General features: G+C 52.7%; 1 protein-coding gene across 1 annotated transcript; it reads right to left on the bottom strand.

Annotated features, from left to right (window-relative positions):
• Positions 1–2235: 2235 nt before the first annotated feature.
• Positions 2236–10978, bottom strand: CCDC43 (coiled-coil domain containing 43; the record flags this gene model as incomplete). Its single annotated transcript, XM_083877823.1, has 5 exons — positions 2236–3602; positions 4958–5013; positions 5593–5758; positions 8005–8092; positions 10757–10978. 5 exons carry the CDS (start codon positions 10976–10978, stop codon positions 3415–3417), a joined length of 720 nt encoding a protein of 239 aa, XP_083733949.1. The 3' UTR covers positions 2236–3414.
• Positions 10979–11065: the final 87 nt, after the last annotated feature.

Below are 11065 nucleotides of genomic sequence, written 5' to 3'. Positions count from 1 at the left end.
TGCAGAGCTATGAAGGAGCTTCAATAATGAGCGTTGTTTTTAATTTAACTTCAGAAAAGGTCAAGCCAAGTTCTGAAATTTGGATTTTCTTAAAGTTACTAGTTTGGTTTGAAATTTGATTGTCAACTTCTAGACTTCTTTGTTCCCTTCTGCATTTGGGCAGCTCCCAGCACTGGTGTTTGCTTGCAGCTCTCAGTCTTTAGGAGCAGAAGTGATGGATTCACCAGCACCCAACACTGGTGCTCGGGACAGGGTGACCCTGGGAAACCCACAAGCAGTGGGTTCAAGTTACTGAGCTGACCATGCCTGCACATGTCTGGGTACTGACATGGCTCTGCTCTTCCTGCTGCTGGGAATGCTGATGGGCAGAAGGGGTGATGGCATCAGATAAATTGTCATTAGATGATGTGCAGAAACGACTGAGAAAGGCTCAGCAGAAGGTGGGGTGTGATCACGGCAACAACAGAAGTGCTGCCGGGTGAGTGGGGCAGAACAAGCACAGCTTCCTAACAGTCAGTGCACTGGGGGTTGTTCAGTTTGACCCAGGCTGTGTTGATGTTAAAGCAAAACTGACTGTGCTGACTGGAGTTGTCTATAAAAAAATAAATTCATTTTTGTTGAAGAGCTTTTGTTCTGCAAGTGTGTTTCCAGGCTGGGCTCCTCAAGCCCTAACCAGTACCAGAGAGAAGCATTCAGTCTGTTCTGGAGTTGCATTGAGGATAAAGCAGAGGGGATGCTGAAATCCCTCTCTGGAGAGAGCCATGACCATAGCATTGGACATGCCAAGAGAGCCAGAGTAGGGAATGTTTCTTCCCTGCAAATGTCTCAGCTCCAAGCTCTGCATTTCCAGGGAAGGCTGATGCAGCAATTCTGTCATCTGCACTGGGAATCTTAGGGATGAGTCCAGAGTATTCCTGCTGTCGGTGCCAGCTGTGCACTGCTGCCTGTCCTGAATGGAGCAGCAGTGGCTGGAGCTCCAGAAGCTGAGTTGCTGCCAGCCTGGGCAGCTGATCCATGGCACAAACTGCTGACATGGGAAGGGGTGGGCCCACAGTCCTGGGGGGCAGGGGCAGTACCATGGGGTGGGGGCAGCCTTTCAGCCTCATGGCCTCACTTTGAGTTTCCAACACCACTGGAGATTTCTAATACCATTGGCTGCTGCTATGGTGCTGCCATGGTTCCACTCTGCCCCAGGACAACTGCTGGAAGTCAAAGGGCTGGACTTGCCCTTGCTCCTGATCCCTGTCCCTGACAGGGCCTTTCCCAAGAGCAGAGTGAGGTTTGGGCAGACAAACAGCCCAGCCCAGGCCTGTGCCTGGCTGGGAGGGCAAGGGACAGTGGTACCTGCAGAGGAATCTGCAGGGTGTGGGGTTCCCACCGTGTCTGTGTGACTGTGCCCTTCCTGCATCCATGCAGACTCCTATGGATGTGCACACGTGTACCCTGTTCCTGGACAGGCTCTGGAGTACAGCAGTGGGCAGAGCAGGCTCAGCCCCCCTCTGCCATGGAGGTGAATGTTGCCCTTCTCTGGACCCTCACAACCAAAGGTCTCAGGAGGCTGTGACAGGCTCAGGTGGGCTGTGCCTGGGAGGTGGGCATTTTCCTTGGAAATGCCCTCAGCTTGCATTTTCCTTGGAAGCCGAGGGCAGGGCAGTTCAGTGCCAGGTCACAGAGCTCCAGGTAAAGCCACTCTGGCTGACAAGGCTGGGCAGCAGCTGCTGCCAGAGCAAGTGGGATGCAGAGAGAGGGGAGATCTCTGGTGCTGCCACCTGCTGAGCCTGCAGGTGGGCAGGGCTCCCTCGGGCCTGGGCAGAGTCAGTGCCTCACCCAGCCTCAGCCCAAGGCTGGTGCACAGGGCTCCAGGGCACTAGAGGAAGTGAGAGCTGGGGCTGAGTGACACCCCCTTCCCTCAACAGCTGCCCCTGCCCTGTTCCACCACAGTCCCAAACCCTGAGCCACCTGAAATATGATGCTCCAACCAGGAACTGCCACAGTGCACCAGGCCAGGCTGGGAAGAGAGCCTTGGAGAGCAACACAGCTGGGTCAGCTCCCAGGAAAGAGGGTATCACAGACAGCCCTGAGAAACAAGGCATGAATGAAGCTGAATCTACACCAAGGCAGCAACAGGTGAGCCTTCAGAAATGCTGCTGCTGGGCAAGGGACCAGCAAGGACGTACCACTGGCACTGCCATCATGAAAGGCAACATCACTCAGAAGAACCACTTCTTTGCCAATCAAGATTTATTATTCAAGTCCAAAGACAAAGCAGTTGGAGACTCACACAGCACAGCAGCGGCCTGAGGGGGAGGCCTGGCCCTGGAGTCAGAGGGTGCTGAAAGCAGTGCTGGGTCACACCCTGGGAGTGCAGAAGCACAGGAGCTCAGCACAGGTCACCTCACAGCACACAGGCACCTGGAGCATGCTGCAGCACAGAGCCCAGGCACACCCCTTCCCCCTCAGTTCACAGGATTAGTGTTCTCCTTCTCCAGTGGGCAACAGCATCACAAGAAAGGCTGGAGCAGCAGGGATGAGCCCTTTGGGGGAGGAGGAGCATTCAGGAGGAGCACTGCAGTTCCTGATGGCAGCTGTGCACAGCAGGCAGTGACCCCAGCACATGCCCGGCTCACCCAGCTTGTGCCAAACCAGCTTCAGAGCTTCACCCTGGCAACAGCCATGGAAGTAACAGTCCATGTTCACCCCACAAACATTGGGGAGCACATTTTTCCAGCTATCTGGAGTCTTATACTGCGTTAGGAGTGTGGTTTGCTGCTGCTGAGACCAGTGCTCCTGCCCAGGCGGTGTTTCCCTCACTCACAGTCCGCGGGTGATGCAGTGACATTGCTGCAGCTCCTATCTCACACATCTCACTCCTCTGCTGCAGCCCAGCACTGCCCTGTGCTGAGCTCAGCTCCAATCCTGCTCCCCCAGCCCGAGCAGGGAAGGAGCGTTGGCCTCAGCAGTGCAAACACGGGGATTTGCAAAGACATTTTTCAAGGCTTGTGTAAATGAATCCATGTGTGCCCCAGGGCAGCGTGTCCTGGCTCGTGGCAGGACAGGCTCAGCTCAAACCACGGCCAGTGCAGGGGCTGCTCCTACACAATGCTCTGCTCCCAAGTGGTCAGAAGTAAAAATGGATAGTTTAACAACACGGACATAATCATTTCACCCTTCTTTGGTACAGACACTGGCCACGAGCACCGACTGGGACACTGACACCACAAGCACAGGGCACACAGAGTCCAGGAGCTGCTCAGAGATTCTGTTCTGCTATGTAACAAAACAAAACAATAAAAAAAAGGCAACACTTCCCAAGAACTGCTCCCAGCCACTTGCCTGGAATACTTGCCGCTTTTTAAACACACACCGTATTCAGAATTAATTTTATCCTTTGAGAGTCCAAGTGGAAATCACCAGCTACCGCTTCCGCTCACCCTTCTGTGTTCGTTTCTTCTCCTTCTCCTTCCGCTCCTGCTTGGCCAGCTTGTCCTTCTCCCGCTGCAGTTTATCCTGCTCTTTCTTCTTCTGGAACTCATCCCGCAGCAGCTCCCGCTCCAGCTTCCTGGCATTCAGGACATCCTCCACGTTGGTGTTTCGGAATAGCGCTGGGGCAGGCTAAGGGCTGACAATGCTCTACCTGAGGCCATGTGAGACAGGGCCTGTGGCACATGGGAACCTTGTTCTACCTTCCCCCTCACCTCCTGACTCCCTGCTTCCTCACAAAGCAAGGAATTGGGGAATGAGTAATGCAGAAAGGAGGAATCTCTGATCGCTTTTCCAAAAAGAATGGTCAGGTTGAAGAACATCCACTCCTAGAGAAGAAAGGGTCTGGAGCACAGGTCTGATGAGGAGTGGCAGAGGGGAGCTGGGGGAGGGGCTCGGCCTGGAGAAAAGGAGCTTAGGGGGGACATTCTCACTCTCCACAACTCCCTGACAGGAGAGTGCAGCCAGGTGGGGGTTGGGCTCTGCTCCCAGGGAACAGGGACAAAAGCCTCAAGTCTTGTCCCTGACTTGACGAACAGCCTCAAGTTATGCCAGGAGAGGTTCAGGATGGATATTGGAAAAACCACTTCATGGAAAGAGTGGTCAGGCATTGGCACAGTCTACCCAGGGCAGTAGAGGAGTCCCATCCCTGAGGGATTTAAAAGCCATGTGGATGTGGCACTTGGGGACGTGCGTCAGTGGTGGCCTTGGCAGTGCTAGGAGAATGGCTGGACTCAATCTCAGAAGGCTTTTCCAACCTTAGTGATTCTATGTTTTTTTCCTAGAAAAATGAGATTGTCTACTGATTCTTAAGACAGATATGTAGAGATACATGACAAACCTCTACAAACCTGAAAGGAAGCAAACACAGGGTACAACCTCAAGTGGGTTCAGTGCACGTGTGTGACATGTCTGAACACATACATGTACATACATGTGTATATGTACATGTCCCTAATGTAGGGACAAGAATAATTTATGTTTTGTAATTAATTATATGATAAAACCTGCTTCCATCTTAAATTTGCCAGCTGGGAGCTCAAGGACAGTCCCAGTTCTGAGACAGACATGGGCCCCTTGGGCCTGCCCATCCTGAGTGTTGAGCTGCACCATGGCTTGCCAAGCTTCATTCCTGACATGATTTCCCTCTCTGGACACCAGTTAACATTAACCTGATGTTCTGGGAGCATTGTCCTTATCAATAAGCATGTTCTATGAAGCTGCAGGAAGGTGGAAGAGGGAAAGAAGGGAGGAGAAGAAAATGAATGGCAGGGTTGGTGTGAGCACTGCACACAAAGCACACAGACCTGTCACTGTGAGCAAGGTCAGGGTAAACAGAGAGAAAAACCAATCCCCAAGCTTAGAAGGTGGCCCTAAAGAAACAGGGAGACCAGCACAGAGAGAGAAGGATGAGAAACTCACCATGGAGGCTGCCTGCCCCACAAACAGCCTGAGTCACCAGGAATTCAAAGGATACATTTTTCTGATCCAATATTTACTGCTGTCGTTGATCCATCCTGTTCATCCCCACCAGTGAGAGAATTAAGGAAATGTAGACATCAGTAATGAACTTGTGCCTCTTTACAACCACACTTCACTCAAATAACAGCCTTATAAAGCCAGGAAGAAGCAGCTGGACTCTCACAGACCAGGTCTGCACAGCTCCCACCCTCAGCTCCTGCTGCTCCAGGGCCAGATGTGGTTGATTCACTCTTCTGGGCAGGGAAGAGCTCATTCTTCAGCACCACAAAGAGTTAACTTCTTACCCTCCCACTCCACACACACTCTCTGTAAAGGATTATTTCAGCAGATTTCTCCTGGGAAAGCAAGAGAGAAACTCAGTACCAGCTGCTGAGGGCTGAGGGCATTCACTGCTCTCCTGCCACACACCTGGGCTGGGCAAAGCATCACAGCCACGTGCTGGTGGGGACAAACACCCTCCCAGGAGCATCTGCTCACAGCACTCCACAAACCAGGAGCTTCCATGCTTTATCCATGGCAGTTATTTCATCGTGAAGGAAGACTGCAAAGCTTCCCCAGCTCTCCCCACCAGACCCTGCAGAGCTGTGAGGGAGCTGTTGTTTGATGTTTAGAACAGCTGTTGTGCCACACAGGCCCGAGCCCTGGGCAGGAAAAGGATATTCTTCCTCATCAGTCACGTTGGCATACTGGGCCAGGAGTGCAGCCTTCCTCTGCTTCTCCTCCTGGGACACCTCCTTGGGCTTCACCACTATCCTGGCCTGCTTCTCCATCATGCTGGCGATGGCCTGGACCTCATCTGGCAGGAGAGGAGTGACAGTGTCAGCCCAGGTCCCAGACATGGCCACAGAGCCCCTGGCGTCACTCACTGCCTGCTGTGTCCTGCAGGGACTTTGTCCTGGGGGAATTGCACCCACTCAAAGAGAGATATCTTACCCAAAAGCTTTTCCCAAGGACAGTAGTGGTGCTGCCAAAGCAGCTGCTTTGGGGAATTCCAGCTGGGATCTGGGAGAGATGGGGTTGCTGAGGAGCCACCACGGGGCTGGCTGGGGCCAGCATGGGGCTGACACCCTGAGGTGATGCCAGCTTCTCCCAGGGGGAGTTCCCTGTGCTGCACCCAGCCACCACCAGGCACTGTTATTCCTGGAGTAGACACTGTTTTACTGGAGTAAGGGAAGTTTCACAATGAAACTGGAATCAGGCTATGGCTAATGAAAATCCATTTGAGTCCAAATCACATTTTCTTGGGCTTCAAAGCAGCTTAGTAAGTTTATTTCAGTGTGTACTAAACTCCCATCAAAGAGAAATTCTGAAAACCTGAAGGAGGGATCAGTTCCATGCTCTCCCTTTCTTTCCAACCAAGAAAAACCAGCAGCTGATTTACCTTTTAACACTGATATTCCACTTCCCATTTCCTAAAATGACATCTGGGTTTTGATGCCAATTTTTTTTAGCCTGTTAATCACTTACCCTCAGGAATTTCTTTTTCTGAAGTGGATACACACTTCGGAGGGGATTTATCCTTTTATGGAACCCCAGTGAAATAATTCCACCCTGGGAACCCTGACACACTGTGCTGCCTTTCTATAACAAGAAAAGTCCCTGTGGGTGAGCACTGGCAGGAGCAGGAGGAGCCCAGCAGCAGCTCCAACAATTCCAGTCACTTGTCCCCAAAAGAAATTTATTTTATTTAATGCATGGAACAGCATTAACTTCTCCCTGTCCCCAGCCAAAGGCAAGGTCAGGCTTCCAGGATTTCTGGGCAAAGCCACTCAGCTGCTGCATGATGGAGCTGCTGTGTCTATACAAAGGGTAAGGGACAGGGGGATGCTGGGGCTGATCTAGTGATGAGGGACTTGCTGCCAGAGCCACTCCTGGGTGACACTGGGCACTGACAAAGTGCTGTTTGCAACCAGAGGAACCAAGAAAATGCAAAGCAAACAAAAAGCAGGATTTAGCCAAAAGGGACATTCCATTGTCACGATCTCCTGTCAGCTCTGTGCCACTGCAGTGTCACTGAGCTATGCTTGAACCACAAATCCTCCCAGCACACGCCTCCACTGCATCCAGAGCCCTGCACAGGCACCAGGACAAACCTCTCCAGTGGACAAGGAAAAGGAGAGGTCTTGGCTCCCAGCTGAGGACAAGGGATGGATTCAGGGAGGGGACACAGGGACAGTGGGGCTGAGGAAGGAGCAGTGACGGTTTATCATCAGCCTCACAGAGCATCCTTCAAGAAGCATTTATGGGGAAAAAAGGAAGAGTTGAAAAGGGAAAATGTTGGAAGAGGAAATATGGAGGTGTGAGCAGGGTGAGCAGCAGCAGCAGGGACAGCCCAGTTCTCCACAGGGGCAGCTGCAGTTGTACAAACCAGCTGCTTTCCAGACTGCCATAGACAGAAGCAGCACAGGTTTCTATACCAGAATAGCTGCAGTGCCAGCACTGAACAGAGACAGCCCTGGATGTGTTGGGAAAGGTTTTTGAAAAAAAAAAGGTTCAGATTGGACCTTAATGACCAGCTCATCAGAAAAAAAAAAATCCTATAGAAAAAAAAAAAAACACACACACACAAAAAAACCCCCAAAACAAAACAAAAACAAACAAACAAAAAAAACCAACAAAAAACCCCCCACCAAAACCACACAAAAAAGAAACCCAAACAAAACAAGAACCAACAAAAAAACACACACCAAACCAAACCAAACAAACCCGACCAACCACCACAAAAAAATCCAATGCCAAACCAAAAAACAACAGAAGACCAAAACCCCCATAAACAAACAAACAAAAAACCAAAAAACAAACAGCTTTCCTCTGCAGGATGGTGAACCCAAAGAGCAGCAAATGCTAGGGCAGCCCAAAGTGAAGCTGCTCATCCCCAAACCAGGTGAAAGAGTAACTGGGCAGCAACGGAACGAGAGGCAGGTCAGACCTGCAGCCTTGGGGCACCACTGGCTTGAGTCCTGCCAGGACAAACACAAAGTTCCCTGCAGGTCACCCCACACTGAGGACCAGGGCACAGCACCCCAAGGCACAGCACTCTACCTTCTTTCTCCTCTTTGGCATCAACGACCTGGGAGTCAGACCACCTCTCCACAACCTCCCTGCACACATCGTTCAGGAGATCTTCTTCCTAGTAAGGGAAAAGAGACTCCTCAGACTTGGAACAGAGTTGGCTGCTTCAAACCAGCACCAGTCAGACAGGAAAAGCAGCAGCAACAAAGGATCAGAAATACAGCTTTTCACCCCAAATCTGCCTGTTGAGCACACACAGGACTCTGTTTTCCCTGGATTACACAATCACAGCATGTCTGGTCTCTGTGCCCATGAACAGCTCTGACACACGTAGGTTTCACAGCTGTGGCTGTGCAGGTGCCAGGGCCCTGCCCACACCCAGGAGGCCATGGGGATCTTTGCTCCCAAAGCCTCCTGCCCAGAATCCTCTCTCTTCCTGAGCAAGGCCACAGGGAAGTGACTCAGTGCCACCTCCATGCCAAGCTCACTAAAGGGAATAAATTACATGGGATAAATCATAGATCAGGGCCAGTAGAGAGCTGGAACCACTGTGGTGGTGCTGACAGACCATTACCTCCCACCAGCAGGGACACTCTGGTCCCCCCTGACCATTAAAGTGGCAGTGGGACACATTCCCCTGCTCCAGTGGGGGCTCCTCCAGGGGCTGCAGGTGAATCTCTGCCCCAGTGTGGATCTCCAGGGGCTGCAGGGGCACTGCTGCCTCACCATGGAATCCCCACAGAACCTCAGGGGAATCTCAGCCTTGGTGCCTGGAGCAGCTCCTGCCCCTCCTCCACTGACCCCACAGAGCTGCTCCTCTCACAGGTTCTCACTCCTCTCTCCAGCTGTGCTTCTGCAGGTGTTTTTTTCCCTGCTTCAATGTGTTACTTAAAGATGCTGAATGTCTTGGAGCTGATTGGCATTTGCTCCATGCAACGTGGGAGAGCCGAACCCCTCTGATGGGAGGGGGATCACAGAGCTCATGGGCACCAACAAATATTTCCAAACAAACAATAAATTATGTTGGTTTGGAGTTCAGTAAATACAGAGAAATATCAACCAGTTGTGAAAAACACAAGTGAGACAGATTCTGTCTGGTTTAAAGAGAAGAACTAGACACAAATAGAACTCGATTTTAAGTTTCTTGATTAGAAATGGTGATATCTGAATAAACTCACTAGTGCAAGCATGGCCATGACAGCAGATATTACCTGAAATGTCACCTTATTTTAATAAGGTTTGTGAAATACAAACAAGTGAACAAAAAAAAAAAAAATCCCCTGTAATTTGTATATAGAACTAGAAGAGACTTGGCAAGAAAACCCCCAAATTCATCAAATAAAACATTGTTTCAAAAGTCAGTACAGAAATAAGCACAGAGTCTAAAAATAAAGAAACAAAAAAGAAACTAAAAAAAGAACAGACTACAAAGAGTAATTACAAAGTCTGAGGGTTAAAGAGATAAAAATGTTTTACAGGAATGGCAGAAAAATGAAAAGGCTGTGATATGGCCGGGGCAGCCCTGGACTCAAGGGACTTGGGAACCCCACAGCTGCTCAGTCCTGGCAGCAGCACCACAGAAGGGAACTCAGGACTGAGCAGAAAAGGGGAAACAGCAGAAAACCAGAGTATCAGGAAAGGGGAATATCAGTGGCAGGCCAGCCAGCACTGCTCAGACAGGACACACTTCCCAGGCCTGGAGAGGGCCAGGCACAGTGATGGGGATGGAATGAAGTCTGGTAATTACAGGGAGGTTAATTAACCTCAGCTACTGCAGAGCAGCACTTTGCAGAGACATCTGGCTCCATCCCTCAGGAAGCACCGTTTGCTTCTCCTGCTCTTTTAGGCTCAAAAACAGTTGAATGAGCTCCCTGTTGTGCCCCGGGGCGGGGAGGGGACAGGGACGGCAGGGGAGGGCGCTCTGACTTTTAGGAAACCCCTGTGGAATGGCACAGTCAGTATACAGAAGGAATGGTGCAATACCTGTGATGAGAAAACGCTGATTGTACCCCCCCAGTGCCTCTGGGTTTTGTGTTCCCGCACTGATATTTTGGGGAGGAAATCAGCGACAGGCACTGACTGAGCAGACAGTTCTCAACACCAGCACCACTCATGATTTAACATTTCACACTATGAAACATCCATTAATTAAAAATTCCCAAGACACAGACACTGTAACAATCACACCAGGAGGACTATCGAAGAGAAATCCCTCCCGGCACTCTCCTGGCTCCCAGGAATCCGGCAGGGGCAGAGGCAAGCCCTGCCCACCCCTCGAGCTCACCACGGCTGTCCCTGTCCGTCCCAGCCCCAGGCGGATCTGGTTCCTGACAGACACCGCGTGTGTGAGGCACGGGAGCACCGCCCGACACGCTCCTGCCGGGGAATTTACCATTAAAAGTCACCTCTCGGAGCCCAGCCGGCGCTGCCCGGCCCGCGGTGAACCCCGAGCGCTGCTCAGGAACAAAGGCGATCCCTGTGCTTCCCACCAACAGCCCCTTCCATCAGCCCCGAGCCTGGCACAAAACCCCTCCCCAGCCAACACCCCAAACAGGCACCGAGAGTCCGCAAGGGCCGCGGGTGGGGGCAAAAAGAGCCCCTGGATGTGGGTGAGCTCCCAGTGAGGGAAGGGGCTGGTGCCCCCCAGGCTCCGGGGAGCCGCCCGCCCGTCCTCCCGCCGGACCCACGGAGCCCCCGGCGGGAGCACGGCGCGCTCATCGGCGCGGGGCGGACGGCGGGACCCCGCTGGCCCGGGGGCCGCAGAGGGACCCCCGCCCCTCACCAGGCAGGCGGCCAGGACGGCCCGCAGCGCCTCCAGCCGCTCCTCGTCGCTCTCCTCCTCCCGCAGCAGCCCTTCGATGTAGGCGCCGTACACGGCGCGGTCCAGCCCCAGCGCGTCCAGCCGCGCTGCGAGCCACGCTGGGAACGGCGGGTCCGGGACCAGGATGGGAGCCGGGATCGGCATCGGGAGCGGGGCCGCGCCCGCCCCGCCGGGCGCCGCCATCTTGGGCCTTCAGAGGGGGGGGGGTACGGCGGCCGCGGCGGGACAAATTGTGGCGCCGGCGGGAGCGGCGGGAGCGGGGTCAGAGCC

This window comes from Zosterops lateralis (genome assembly GCF_965231275.1).
Source record: "Zosterops lateralis genome assembly, chromosome: 24".
NCBI lineage: Eukaryota > Metazoa > Chordata > Aves > Passeriformes > Zosteropidae > Zosterops > Zosterops lateralis.
This window is presented reverse-complemented; position numbering and strand designations above follow the sequence as displayed.